Source organism: Vidua chalybeata (assembly GCF_026979565.1).
Source record: "Vidua chalybeata isolate OUT-0048 chromosome 33 unlocalized genomic scaffold, bVidCha1 merged haplotype SUPER_33_unloc_2, whole genome shotgun sequence".
Lineage (NCBI taxonomy): Eukaryota > Metazoa > Chordata > Aves > Passeriformes > Viduidae > Vidua > Vidua chalybeata.
This window is the reverse complement of record NW_026530292.1, coordinates 16901-31903: the sequence shown is the minus strand read 5'-3', so window position 1 is coordinate 31903 and position 15003 is coordinate 16901. Positions and strand designations below refer to the sequence as shown.

Below are 15003 nucleotides of genomic sequence, written 5' to 3'. Positions count from 1 at the left end.
GTCCCCCCCGCCCCCCCAGAACAACTTCATCAACCTGAGCTTCCTGCGGCTCTTCCGCGCCGCGCGGCTCATCAAGCTCCTGCGCCAGGGCTACACCATCCGCATCCTGCTCTGGACCTTCGTCCAATCCTTCAAGGTGACCCCCAAAACCCCCCAAAACTGTCCCCCCACCCCCCCAGAGGGCCACCCTCCCGTGACCGACCCCGCTGTGCCCCCAGGCCCTGCCCTACGTGTGCCTCCTCATCGCCATGCTCTTCTTCATCTACGCCATCATCGGGATGCAGGTGAGACCCCCCCCCCCAGCTGCAGGTGGCACCCCCGGGTGCAGGTGGCACCCCCGGGTGCAGGTGGCACCTCAGCCCCCCCCCCCCCCCGAGCTGCCCCCCCCCCCCCCCCAGGTGTTTGGGAACATCGGGATCGAGGAGGAGGATGATGAGTCGGCCATCACCCAGCACAACAACTTCCGCACCTTCTTCCAGGCGCTGATGCTGCTCTTCAGGTGAGCCCCGCTGTCACCTGGGTGCCACCCCGGTGTCACCTGGTGGGATGCCAGTACCATCCCAGCGCCACCCTGGTGCCGCCCTCGCTGTGACAGCTCCCCCGCCATGTGCCCTTGTCCCCAGGAGTGCCACGGGCGAGGCGTGGCACGAGATCATGCTGTCGTGCCTCAGCGGCAAGCCGTGCGACGAGAACTCGGGCATCAAGGAGGACGAGTGCGGCAACGAGTTCGCCTACTTCTACTTCGTGTCCTTCATCTTCCTCTGCTCCTTCCTGGTGAGACCCCCGGGAGGGGCCCCAAAGCGCCCCAACCCCCCCCCCCCCAACCATCCCCAAATCCCCCCAACCCCTCCACACCCCCCCCAAACCGCCCCAAAGTGCCCCCAAACCCTCCCCGTGCCCCCCAGAGCCCCCTCCCCACACCCTTAAACCTCCCTTCATCTCCTTCCTCTTCCTCTGCTGAGCCCGGGGGGGGGGCTCCGTGTCCCCTCGGGGGGGGGGGGCTCTGGCAGGGGTGGGGACAGACTCCTGACCATCCCCCCCCCCCCCCCGAAGATGCTGAACCTCTTTGTGGCTGTCATCATGGACAACTTCGAGTACCTGACGCGCGACTCGTCCATCCTGGGCCCGCACCACCTGGACGAGTACGTGCGGGTCTGGGCTGAGTACGACCCCGCCGCCTGGTAAGGACCCCCGGGGGGGGGGACAGGGACACTCCGGGGGGGGGGGGAGACAGGGACACCCCCGGACCCCGCGGAGGGGACAGGAACACCCCCAGAGGGGACAACGACACCCTTGGGGGGGGGACAGGGGCACCCCCAAACCGTGCAGGGGGGACAGGGACACTCCAGATGGGACAGTGACACCCCTGGGGGGGGGGACAGGGACACCCCTGGGGGGGGGACAGGGACACCCCTTGGGGGGGGACAGGGACACTCCCAGACCCCGCGGTCCCCTCCCAACGGAGGGGTCACGTCCCCACCACCCCCCCCCCCCCCATTTCCCGGGGGTGCAGCGGGGTCTGTGGGGAGGGGGCAGAAAAGGTGACCCCGAGACCCCCCCCAGGTCCTATGAGGCGGGGTCCCCTGGTGTGTCCCCACCCCCTCCCCACCCCCAGGGGTCCCCTGTGGTCCCTGGAGCCCGAATTGTCCCCGGGGGGGGGGGTCCCGATCGCTCCCTCCCCACCCCGGGGAGGGGGGGTCTCTCCTTCCCAAACCTCCCTGGGGGGGGGGTCCCATCCCCCCCTAACGCACCTTTCCCGCCCCCCACCCCAGCCTGGGGGGGGGTCTCGGGGGGGTTGTCCCGCTTTGAGGGGGTTGGCCCAGTTTTTTGGGGGGGGGGTTGTCCCGTTTTTTTTGGGCGGGGTCCCGACCCCCCCCCCCCCCCCCAACTAACTCAGTTTCCCCACCCCGGGCGCAGCCCCCCCATGGCCCGGAGCAGTGCCGGGGGGGGGGGGGGTTCCCGGGGGGGGTGTTTGAGGGGGGTGTCCCAGTTTTTTTTTTTGGGGGGGGGGGGGGGGTCCCGCCCCCCCCCCCACTAACGTGTGTCTCTTGCAGCGGGCGCATCCACTACCGGGACATGTACAGTTTGTTGCGCGTGATCTCCCCCCCCCTGGGGCTGGGCAAGAAATGCCCCCATAGGGTGGCCTGCAAGGTTCGCCCCCTCCCCCAGCCGCCCCCCACCCCTCCCCCAGCCACGCCGCCCCTCCCCCCCACCCCCCCCCCCCCCCCCGAATGCGCTTCCCGGCGCCGGATATACATCATATATATGGGAATAAATATATATATATATCATGTATATGGACACACAGCCCCTCCCCCGGCATGGAGACCCCCCCCCCCCGGCATGGGCCACCCCCCCAAAAAACGCCCGCCCAACCCCCCCCCCCCGAGCAGTGCGGGTGGGGCCAGGAGGGGAAATTCTGCCTTGGCCTCGCTTTGGGTTCCTTTGGTTCTTGGTTGGTTTGAGCGGTTCTGTTTGAGTGGTAATAATTCATTATTATTATTATTATTATTATTATTATTATTATTATTATTATTATTATTATCATTTGATTTATTAATATTTTATTGTTTGTTACTGTTCATTACGCTATTTATTGTTATTTCGTTTTCATCATTTTGTTATTTGTTACTCGTTAAGTTATAATTTATTGTTATTTGATTTCCATTAGTTTATTATTTATTATTATACAGTGCAGTTATTATTTGTTGTTATTATCATTATTTTTTCATTACCATTCATTACCTTATTATTTATTGTAATATAATTTTCATTGTTTTGTTATTTATTATTAATTATTATTTACTGTTATTTTATTTTCATTATTCTATTGTTTATTATTATTCATTAAGATATTATTTATTGTCATTTTTTTCCATTTATTATTATTATGTTATCAGTTCATTATTTATTATTATTCATTCATAATTATTTATAATTGTTTTATTATTTTTGTTATTGTTATTATTTTCTACATTATTATTTAAGTTTTTATTACCTATTACTATTCATCGAGTTATTATTTATTTATTATTATTTTATTGTTATCATTATTTTGTTATTATTTTATTATTTCAAAATTGTTTTTTACTTATTATTACTTATTTTTATTTGCCCATTAATAATTGACCCTTATTTAATTATTTATCGCTGTCTATTTGTTTTTTATTATTTAATTATTTATATTTATTTAATTGTTCTCATTGTAAAAATATTCTTATTATTTATATACTTTAATTATTTAATTATTAAATTATTTTAATAATTATTTTTATTATAAAATTATTTCCATTATTTCATTATTTACATCTTTAAGTTATTTTCATTATTTAATTATTTACATAATAAAATTATTTTCATTCTTATTTCCATTATTAAATTATTGTTGTCATTTAATTATTTCCGTCATTTCATTATTTTCCTTCTTTAAATCTCTTTGTTAATTAAATATCTCTTAGTTCTATGGATTTATTCTTAAATTATTTTTGTAATTTTTTTATTCTCCCCATGCTTCTCATGCTCCTTATTCTCTTTATGAATTTTCTTCATTTCTTTCTTCTCGCTTTTATCCTTTTCGCTGCTTAATTGTTTTTAATTATTTAAATATTCTCTTTTTTCTCGTAATTCTCCTAATTTCACTTTTTTGTTGGTTTTATTAATTTTTATTTTTTCCTCAGTTTCTGTTATAAAACCCCATAATTCATTATTTTTATTTAATTATTTTTATTAATTTTATTTTATGATTTGATTTTCCTATTTTTTATTACTTTCACGACTCAATTGAATGTTTCCATTTTACTAATCATTTAAACTCCTATTACTTTTTATAATTATTTATTATATTATTTCCCTTTTTTAAATCATTTCCACTATTTAATTTTTAAAAATTATTTCCCTTTTTTATCATTTATGCTATTTAATTTATTATAATTATTTCAGACTTTTTTCTTTAATTTATAATCTCCTTTTTTTTTAAATTTACAAATTCATTTCTATTATTTATTAAATTAACAATTTAATTTTCTTTTGTTTTTTTTATTTACAATTAAATTTATTTTTTAAATTTACAATTTATTTAATTTCTTTCTATGTTTTTCTAATTTTAAAATTTTATTTTAATTTTAACTTAATTTTTTTAAAAATTATTTTTAATTTTAAAATTAATTTTAAAATATTTTAAAAATTTTAATTCTAATTTTTAAAAAATTATTTTAATTTTCTTTCACTTTAAATTTTTAAATTTTAACTTTAATTTAATTTTTGAATTTTTAAAAATTTTTTAAATTTAATTTTTTAAAAAAATTGACATTCGTTTTTTTAAAATTCAATTTAATTTTTAAAAATTTCCACTTAAAACCCATTTTATTTTATTTTATTTCATTTATTTTATTATTTTATTTTATTTTATTTTATTTTATATTTTATTTATTTTATTTTTTTATTTCATTTATTTTATTTTATTTTATTTTATTTTATTTTATTTTATTTTATATTTTATATTTTATTTTATTTTTATTTTATTTTATTTCATTTGTTTTATTTTATTTTATATTTTATTTATTTTATTTTATTCTATTTTATTTTATTTTATTTTTTATTTTATTTCATTTATTTTATTTTATTTTATATTTTTTTTATATTTTATTTTAATTTAATTTAATTTAATTTAATTTAATTTAATTTTTTATTTTATTCTATTTTATTTTATTTTTATTTTTATTTTATTTCATTTATTTTATTTTATTTTATATTTTATTTTATTTTATATTTTATTTTATTTTATTTTATTTTAATTTAATTTTATATTTTATTTTATTTTATTTTATTTTATTTTATTTTATTTTAATTTTATATTTTATTTTATTTTATTTTATTTTATTTTATTTTATTTTATTTTAATTTAATTTTATATTTTATTTTATTTTATTTTATTTTATTTTATTTTATTTCATTTCATTTTAATTTAATTTAATTTTATATTTTATTTTATTTTACTTTCCTTCACTCCGTTCCTTCATCCATGCATTCTCCTCCTCGCTCTCAGAATTTCTCCTCTCTCGCTGTGCCCCCCGCCCCCAGCCCGCTGTAACCCCCCCCCGGTGTGTCCCCCCCCCTCTCTCGCCCCCAGGGGCCGCCTGACCCTCGCCGACATGTACGAAATGCTGCGGCACATGTCGCCGCCGCTGGGGCTGGGCGCCAGCTGCCCCCCCCGCGTGGCCTATAAGGTAGAATAACCCCCCCGGGGGTGCCCCCCCCCGCGGCCCCGGCCCCCCCCCCCCCCGGGCCGCATTTTGGGGGAGTTTTGGGTTTTTTTGGGGTTTTTTTGGTGGTTTTTTTGTTTTTCCCTCCTGCGGCCGCCGGCCCCTGCTGAGCCCCCCCGGATGGGCTGGGTAAGATGCGCCCCCCCCCCCCCCAACCCCCCCCCCCACCACACTGGGGGGACCCCCCCAACCCAAACCCACCCCAAAAGGGGTTTAGGGTCCCGCTGGGGCTCAGCTGGACCCCTCAGACATCTCCCGGAGATTTGCTTTGGGGGTCTCCTGGAAGGGGAGACACCCCCCCCGCCCAGAGCCCAATTTGGGGTCCCCCCCAAAGAGCTCAGCCAACCCCCCCCAGCCCCGATTTGGGGTCCCTCCTTTTGGGGTCCCCCCAAAGAGCTCAGCCAACCCCCCCCAGCCCCGATTTGGGGTCCCTCCTTTTGGGGTCCCCCCAAAGAGCTCAGCCAGCCCCCCCAGAGCCCCTATTTGGGGTCCCTCTTTTTGGGGTCCCTCCAAAGGGCTCAGCACCCTCCCAGCCCCGATTTGGGGTCCCTCCTTTTGGGGTCCCCCCAAAGAGCTCAGCCAACCCCCCCCAGCCCCGATTTGGGGGTCCCTCCTTTTGGGGTCCCCCCAAAGAGCTCAGCCAACCCCCCCCAGCCCCGATTTGGGGATCCCTCCTTTTGGGGTCCCTCCAAAGAGCTCAGCCAACCCCCCCCAGCCCCGATTTGGGGTCCCTCCTTTTGGGGTCCCCCCAAAGAGATCAGCCAACCCCCCCCCAGCCCCGATTTGGGGTCCCTCCTTTTGGGGTCCCCCCAAAGAGCTCAGCCAACCCCCCCCAGCCCCGATTTGGGGTCCTTCTTTTTGGGGTCCCCCCAAAGAGCTCAGCCAGCCCCCCCCAGCCCCGATTTGGGGTCCCTCCTTTTGGGGTCCCCCCAAAGAGCTCAGCCACCCTACCCCCAGCCCCGATTTGGGGATCCCTCCTTTTGGGGTCCCCCCAAACAGCTCAGCCAGCCCCCCCTAGCCCCGATTTGGGGTCCCTCTTTTTGGGGTCCCTCCAAAGGGCTCAGCACCCTCCCAGCCCCGATTTGGGGTTCCCACAGAGGGCTCAGCCAGCCCCCCCCCCCCCCGAGCCCCTATTTGGGGTCGCTCTTTTTGGGGTCCCCCCAAAGGGCTCAGCACCCTCCCAGCCCCGATTTGGGGCCCCTCTTTTTTGGGGTGCCCCAAAGGGCTCAGCCAGCCCCCCCCCCAGAGCCCCAGTTTGGGGTCCCTGCCCCCCTATATCGGGCATCCCATTTTTAGGGACCTCCCCTCCCTCCCAGCCCCACCCCCTCCCCCCTCAGTGAGCCCCCCCCGGCTGCTGCACGGCCCCCGCCCCTCCCCCCCCCCCCCCCCCGAACCGCGGGGGCTCCGGAGCTGCATCGTGGGGTGGGGGAGGGGGGGGGGTCCTGCATCGTGGTGGGGGGGTCGGTGAGGGGGCGGGCATGGGGTGGGGAGGGGTCCGTGCCTCAGTTTCCCCGCTGGCATCGCTCGCTCTGCACAAACCCCCCCCCCCCCCCCACTCCGAGGGGATGCATTGGGGGGGGTCGGGGGGGGGGCGCTTTTTTTTGGGAGGGGCTGAGGGTCTCAGAGGGGGCGCGGGCTGAGGCCTGGCAAAATCATCCCCCCCCCCCCTCCACGCACGTGTGACATCCCCCCCCCACCCTGAGAATGCCGGATTGCACCCCCAAACCCCAAAAATATCCCCGGAATGGGACTGGGAATGAGCCCCCCTCCTCCTCCTGCTGCATGAGCCGCATGCGCCGCCGCCCCCCCCCCTCAAAAAAAGATTTTGGGGGGTCTCGCTTGGCCGTGCCCCCCCCCCCCCCCCAATTTGGGAATTCCGTGGGGAGAAGGCGGGAGGCCAAGGGGAGGGTTTTGGGTGGGGGGGAGGGGGGGGCGTGCCTCAGTTTCCCCGCCCGCTACGCGGGGCTGCCCCCGCCTTCTCACCAGCCCCGCCCCCCCGCCCCCGGGATGGGGAGGTTGGGGGTGCCGGCTGACCTCCCCCCGCACCCCAAATTTGGGGCTCCCCCCCCCCCGCAGCGGCTGCTCCGCATGGACCTGCCGGTGGCTGATGACAACACGGTGCACTTCAACTCCACCCTGATGGCCCTGATCCGCACGGCGCTGGACATCAAGATCGCCAAAGGCAGGGGGACATGGGGACATCGGGGACAATGGGAGACATCAGGGGACACAGGGGGACATGGGGACATCGGGGACATTAGGACATGGGACATATGGGGGGACACGGGGACATCGGGGACATTGGGACATATGGGGGACACGGGGACATCGGGGACATTGGGACATGGGACATATGGGGGACACGGGGACATCGGGGACAATGGGAGACATCAGGGGACACAGGGGGACATGGGGACATTAGGACATGGGACATATGGGGGACACGGGGAACATCGGGGACAACGGGGGACATCGGGGACATTGGGACATGGGACATATGGGGGACACGGGGACATCGGGGACATTGGGACATGGGACATATGGGGGACACGGGGACATCGGGGACATTGGGACATGGGACATATGGGGGACACGGGGACATCGGGGACATTGGGACATATGGAGGACACGGGGACATCGGGGACATTGGGACATGGGACATATGGGGGACACGGGGACATCGGGGACAATGGGAGACATCAGGGGACACAGGGGGACATGGGGGGATATGGGGACATCAGGGGACACAGGGGACATCGGGAACATGGGGGACATGGGGACATCAGGGGACATGGGATATGGGATATGGGAGGCAGGAGGACACAAGGGGACATGAGGGACATTGGGGGACATTGGGACATGGGGGACACAGGGACATCGGGGGATACGGGGGGCATGGGGGACACAGGGACATCGGGGGACATGGGGGCACACAGAGGGTGTGTGCATGGGGACACGGGGGGAACACATGTCCCCACGGGGCTGGCGAGACCGGGGTGTCCCCAAGGACATGCAGAGCCGCCCGTGCCACCCGCGTGTCCCTGCAGGCGGGGCCGACAAGCAGCAGATGGACGCGGAGCTGCGCAAGGAGATGATCGCCATCTGGCCCAACCTATCCCCCAAAAACCTGGACCTGCTTGTCACCCCACACAAGTGTAAGGGGCCACCCCGTCCCCACGCTGTCCCCACGCTGTCCCCACGCTGTCCCCGCTGACCCGTGTCCCCGCAGCCACCGACCTGACGGTGGGGAAGATCTACGCGGCCATGATGATCATGGAGTATTACCGGCAGAGCAAGGCCAAGAAGCTGCAGGCCATGCGCGAGGAGCAGGTGGGACAGCGCCACTGTGCCCCGCCGTCCCCTCCCTGTCACCCTGCAGTGTCCCCGCCACCGCCCCGCAGCTCCGAGCTCGGCCCTGTCCTCTCCTCTGCCACCTCCGGCGTCCCCTCCTGGTGTCCCGGCGTCCTCTTGTCCCTGTGTCCTGGTGTCCCCATGTCTTGCTGTCTTGGTATCTCCATGTTCCAGTGTCCCCTTGTCCCTGCGTCCTGGTGTCTTGCTGTCCCAAGTCCTGGTGTCCTCATGTCCCTGTGTCCCAGTGTCTCGGTGTCCCCACATTCTGGTGTCCCCATGTCCCTGTGTCCTGGTATCCCAGTGTCCCTGTGTCCCGATGTCTCAGTGTCCCCATGTCCTGGTGTCCCCGTGTCCCTGTGTCCTGGTATCCCAGTGTCCCTGTGTCCTGGTGTCCCCCTGTCCCGGTGTCCCGATGTCTCAGTGTCCCCATGTCCTGGTGTCCCCGTGTCCAGCCTCCCATATCCCCGCAGAACCGGACGCCGCTGATGTTCCAGCGCATGGAGCCGCCGTCCCCCACCCAGGAGGGACCCCCGGGACCGGACGCAGCGCCCGCGGCCGAGCCGTAAGTGCCCCTCCAGTGTCCCCGGTGTGTCCCCGGTGTGACACGAGGGCTCTGAGCGCCGCTGTCCCCCAGGGCCACGCGGGACGGGGACATGAAGGAAAGCCAGTCCTGGGTCACGCAGCGCGCCCAGGAGATGTTCCAGAGGACCGGCACCTGGAGCCCCGAGCGGGGACACCCCGACGATGTCCCCAACAGCCGCCCCAACTCCCAGGTGAGCGGCGGTGCCACCCCGGGCCACACCTCCCCCATGTCCCCTGCCCGCCCCCCCACGTGCCCGGGGCGGGGTCTCTCCCGGTGCCGCCGTCCCCGGCCGTGCCTCAGTTTCCCCGGTGCCGCAGCTGGTGGAGATGCGGGAGATGCCCAAGGATGGCCACTCGGACAGTGACTACTTGCCCATGGAGGGGCACGGCCGCGCCGCCTCCATGCCCCGGCTGCCCGCCGACACCCAGGTGAGGGGACAGGCCCGGGTGCCACCCGTGCTGTCACGCCGAGGACACCGGGGACCGTCCCCAGGCTGGCATCGCCCCCCCCCCCCCCCCCCCGCAGCTTTAATGGTGGGGAGGGGGGTGGCCTTGGGGACACCTGGCAGTGTCCCGTGTCCCCCGCAATGGCTGCAGCGCTGGGCTGGGGGGTCTCGAGGGGGGCATGAGCATGGCAGCAGGGGGCTTTGGGCGTGGGGGACACACGTGGGGTGGCCTGCTGGCCACTGGTCCCCGCGTGGGGACACACTGGGCTCCAGCACAGAGTCAAAACCGGGGCTCCAGGGGCTGCCCAGCCTCGCTGCCGCCAGCTTTGGGAGTGTCCCCGCGCCTCGATGGGGACAGGGACACTCTGGCTGCTCTGCTCATTGCTGCTGCTCCCCCTCCGCCGCTGCTTGGCTGCTCCCCCCGCCCCCGCCCCCCCCCCCCCCACCCCCCCCCCCCCCCCCGCGCCCCCGGCCGGTCCGGGTTCACAGCGGTCTCTGTCTCTCCTCCGGCTCCGCGGGCACCTCTTGGGCCGGCTCTGGCAGCGGAGGAAGGTCCGACCCCGAGGCAATAACCTCAGTGTAGGTACCGCGGAGCCCCCGAGCCCACCCCCCCCCCCGCCAAAGCCTCCCACCCCTCGAACCCCCCCCGGCACCCCACAGCTTCCCTCGAACCCCCACAGCCACACCCAGAGCCCCTCCCACCCCAGAGAACTCCCTGGACCCCCCACTCCCCTTCCAGACACCCCCAGAGACCCCCCCCTCAAAGCCCCCCCACCCCACTGGCCCCCCTGAACCCCTCACGGCCCCCCCGACTGTCCCTGTGTCCCCCCACACACACCTTGTCCCCTCTGTGTCACCTTCTGCACCACCTGTGCACACCTGGACCCTCGTCAGCGAGGAGCAGCGTCCCTGTCCCTCTGTCCCCATCCCTGTCCCTCTGTCCCCGTCCCTGTCCCTCTGTCCCCGTCCCTGTCCCCCTGTCCCCATCCCTGTCCCTCTGTCCCCGTCCCTGTCCCCCTGTCCCCATCCCTGTCCCTCTGTCCCCGTCCCTGTCCCCCTGTCCCTGTCCCCATCCCTGTCCCTCTGTCCCCGTCCCTGTCCCCCTGTCCCTGTCCCTGTCCCTCTGTCCCTGTCCCCCTGTCTCCGTCCCTGTCCCCCTGTCCCCATCCCTGTCCCCGTCCCTGTCCCCCTGCTCCCCCCGATCCCACTCAGCAGCAGCTCAATGCTTAGAGCAGCAGGGCCGTGGGGACACGGTGACAGTGGGGACACCATGGCAATGGCGACACGGTGACAACGGGGAACACCGCATCCCTCCCAGCCCGGCGCACTCACCGGGGGGGGTCGGGGGGGGGGCGTGTGGAGACGGATCCGGAGGCCTTGGGGACAGCTCGGGAGGGGACAGCTGGGATGGGACAACCCTGGAGGGGACAGCGGTCAGCTGCCGTGTCCGGCGGAGGGATGGGGAAGGAAGGGGAGGATGGATGGACGGACGGACGGACAGACGGACGGGAGGGACCTGGGCCAGCAAAGCTCCGAAGGGCTCGGGGCACACAGGTGACCCCACCCCCCTCAGGTAACCCCCCCCCCGGGATACCCTCCCCTGCAGCCCCCCCCCCCCCCTTCCCGGTGATCCCCCCCGAGCCCCCCGGCTCCGATGTCCCTCCCAGAGCCCCCGGCCCCCCCCCCCCCGGTGACGCCCCCGGCCCGTGTCCCGCAGACCATCGCGGACTCGAGCCCCATGAAGCGCTCGGCGTCGCTGCTGGGCCACTCCCGCGCCCGCGGCGTTCGCCTGGACGATTTCTCTCTGGAGCGGGTCCCCCCCGCCGAGGACGGCCAGCGCCACCACCCCCGCCGTGGCCACCGCGGCCACCGCGCCTCCGAGCGCTCCCTCAGCCGCTACACCGACGGCGACACAGGTGCGACCCCCGCGTGTCCCCAGCCCGTCCTGGGTGTCCCCAAAGCCACCCGTGACTTGTGGCGTGGTGACTTTGGCTCCTGGCCCGAGGGCACCGGGTCTTCTCTGCCCGCTGGTGTCGCCTGGGTCACCATCTGTTGTCCCCCAAAAGTCCACTGGGCGCCCCCAAATCCGTGGGGTCCCCAAGAAACGCCATCAAAAAAACCGCAAATCCCACCAGAACTCCTCAAATCCCCCGAGGACTCCTCAAATCCCCCAAGGACAGCAAAACCCCCCAAAAGCCGCCTCAAGGACCCCCCCACAGGGCCCCCCAAAAACCCCATCAGTAACCCCACACCCCAGCAGAACCCCAAAACCCAATGCAACCCCCACCCACCACCCCCCCAAAAAAAAAAAAAAAAAAATCTCCAAATCCCACTAGAACTCCTCAAATCCCCAGGGATTCCCAAAATCCTCCAACTCCACACCCTGGGGGTCCCTCCTGACCACCCCCCCCCCCCCCCCCGTGTGTTCCCCCCCCCCCCCCCCAACAGGGCTGGGCACGGACCTGAGTGTCACCACGCAGTCGGGGGACGCCCCCCCCAAGGAGCGGGACCCCGAGCGGGGGCGGCCCAAGGACCGGCGGCACCGGCACCACCACCACCACCACCACCACCACCACCACGGGGGGGGCGCCGGGGGGGACCGCGAGCGCTGCGTGCCGCCCCCCGAGCGCCACGACTACGGGCGGCCCCGCTCCCGGGACCGCCGCTGGTCCCGCTCGCCCAGCGAGGGCCGGGAACACGCGGCCCCCCGCCAGGTGGGTGCCCCCCTCCGCTCCCCCCCCCTCCGCCTCTAGGACCCCCACCCCCCCCCCCCCCGCCATGGGGGGGGGACAAGGGCTGCACCCCCGGTGTCTTCAACCAAAGACCCCCCTCCCCCATCCCCTATGGGTGCTGCTCAGGTTGGGGGGGAGGGGCTGTGGGACCCCCCCCCCCCCCCCCCCCCCACTCCGAGGGTCTGTCTGGGTGAGGGGGGGGGGGGTCCCAGCGCCCCCCGCCCCGCCCGTTCTGCCTGCCTCAGTTTGGTACTGGTGGCGTCCCAGTTACACCAGCAGAGCCCCCGCAGCACTCCAACACGGGGGGGTCCAGCCCCACCCAGCCTTGGGGGCCCAGTGCCCACCTTGAGGGTCCAATGCCCACTTTGGGGGTTCCAGCCCCCCCAACTTGGGGGTCCAGCCCCGACTTTGGGAGTCCAGCCCCCCCCAGCAGGGGCAGCACCCAATGGGAGGGTGATGGGGGGGAGAGGACCCCCTCCCAAAAGGATCTGGGGGTGGTGAGGGGAGGGGTGGGGGGGGGGGGGCAGCGGCGACGCTTCGACCCCTCCGGATGCGGCCCCTCCCCTACCTGCTCTCGGCCCCTCCCGCGCCCCCCCCCCCCGCACAGAGCCCCCTCCTCGCTTGGCCCCCCCGGCCCCCCCCCCGGCTGCTTGGGGGGGCCCTGCCTTGATTCACCTCTCTGTTTCCCCATCGCTGTGCTTTGGCTGCGCTGTCACGGCGAGGGGTGGCCCAGGTAAGCGGCTCGGGGCCCCCCAAAATCTGCTCCGGCCCCCCCAGGCTCCGGCCACCCTGGAAAGTTTGGAATGAAGCTGCCCCCCCCCCCCCAAAAAAAAAAACCAAAAAAACAAACGGCTGCGACTCCAGGAGGAGCCGTGTTGCCAGCCTGGGATGTTTTGGGGTCACCCTCCCACATCTCCCCATTTATCTCCCCTCCCCCAGAAGGACCCCAGACCAAAATTGGAGTGCAGGGACCCCCTCAGGCTTGCACTAGGCTGCAGGGACCCCCCCCGCACCCCTCTTTTGGGGTGCACCCCTGAATCAGGGGTCTCAACCCCCCTCCCCAGCTGGGTTTGGGGGCTCCTCCATAGTCTGGAGGGGGGGGCACAGAGCCTGTGCTGAGGTTTGGGGGTGCACAGGCCCCCCCCCCCACCCTGACGCCCCCAGTGGCGCTACGCAGCTCCCCCACACCCTGAGATGGGTCTGGGGTCCTCAGCACCCCCATTCAGAGAGCACGGACCCCCCCAGATGTCCGAATTGGGGGTGACGGTCCCCAGACCCCCGCCCCCCCCCAGCCGGGCATCGGGGGCTCACGGACCCGCCCCAAACGCGGACTGTCCCCCGCATGGAACAACTGGGGGATAACTAGGACTCCCCTAGGACCCCCAGATTTGGGGTACAACGCTTCCCCTCGGGGCTGACTCTTCCAAACTTCTCCAGCCCCCCCCCGCCCCCCGCTTCCCCCACCCCCCCCCCCCCCCACCCCCCCCCCGAGCTTTGCCTTGCGAGTGCTTTTGGGGGGACCCGGCGCCCCCGCTTTCCGCCTCACGCCTCCCCCCCCCCCCCGCCCGCGACCCCCGTGTCTTCTGTCCCTTCTGCTCTCTCCTTTGTCCCCCCCCCCGTGCCTGCACGGCTCGTGGCTGTCCCCCCTCCCCCCGCACCGCGTGGCTGAGACACCCCGGGTCCCCATTTCCTTTCCTCCCCCGCCCCCCATGTCCGTGTGTCCCCATGTCCCCTTCCCGCTGTTCGGGTGTCCCCCTCGCCCCCCCACCCCACCGTGTCCCCCCCCCCCCCCGCCGCCACCCCGTGTCGCTGTCGCTGCAGGGCAGCAGCTCGGTCAGCGGCAGCCCGGTGCTCTCCACGTCGGGACCAGCACCCCTCGCCGCACCCGCCGCCAGCTCCCGCCGACCCCCGCCACGCCGCGGCCCCACGTCTCGTACTCGCCCGCCGCCCGCCGCCCCCCGCCCGCCGCGCCGCCCCCCGCCCGCGGCCCCCGCCGCCCGCCGCCGCCCACCGACCCCCGCCCCGCCGCCCGCCCCGCCGCCCGCTGGCCCGAGCCCCTCCGCGGGCCCCACCGCGACGCGGAGCCGCCGCCGATGCCCCTCGACGGACGCGCCCCCCGCGCCTCCCGCGGCACCGGCACCCCCGGTGGGGGCGGCCCGTCGCCCCCCCGGCCCGCCCGGCGGCTGCCGAACGGGTACTACCCGGGCCACGGCGCCGGGAAGGGCCGGCCCGGCCTCCGCGACCCCTACAGCGAGACGGACGATGACTGCTGCTAGCGGCGCCTCCCACGACGTGTCGCGACAGGGCGCACACGTAGCCGGCATATCGCGACAGGGCGCACTCGCTCCGCCACGTGTCGCGGCCAGGGGGGTGGAAGTCGCCACCCACACCGCAACCCCCCCCCCCCGCCCGCTCCCGGGGTTTTGGATGAGTTTTATCATCTGGAGGAGCCGCCGCCGCCGCGGGGGGGGCGGCCCCGGGATCCCCCGAGACTCCCCGGGACCCCCCGAACCTCCCCACGCCCGGGGGGAGCCCCCGGCCGGGAGGAGCCGCCGGGAGGGGAGCGGAGCCCGGGAGGCTCCGGGACGGGCACCGGGTACCGGGTACCGCCACCGGGAACGGCGGGAACGG

At 60.0% G+C, this 15003-nt stretch overlaps 1 protein-coding gene across 1 annotated transcript in view; it reads left to right on the top strand.

Moving 5' to 3' along the window:
* Positions 1–14648, top strand: part of CACNA1A (calcium voltage-gated channel subunit alpha1 A) — a 33988-nt gene extending 19340 nt beyond the window's left edge. Inside the window, 18 exon segments of the mRNA XM_053933110.1 lie at positions 20–136; positions 219–284; positions 399–499; positions 624–774; positions 1054–1181; positions 5129–5225; positions 7338–7443; positions 8309–8416; positions 8491–8591; positions 9083–9174; positions 9247–9385; positions 9513–9623; positions 10184–10219; positions 11358–11556; positions 12089–12354; positions 14194–14230; positions 14233–14318; positions 14427–14648. Of these exon segments, the coding sequence (XP_053789085.1) occupies positions 20–136; positions 219–284; positions 399–499; positions 624–774; positions 1054–1181; positions 5129–5225; positions 7338–7443; positions 8309–8416; positions 8491–8591; positions 9083–9174; positions 9247–9385; positions 9513–9623; positions 10184–10219; positions 11358–11556; positions 12089–12354; positions 14194–14230; positions 14233–14318; positions 14427–14648 (2163 nt within the window).
* Positions 14649–15003: the final 355 nt, after the last annotated feature.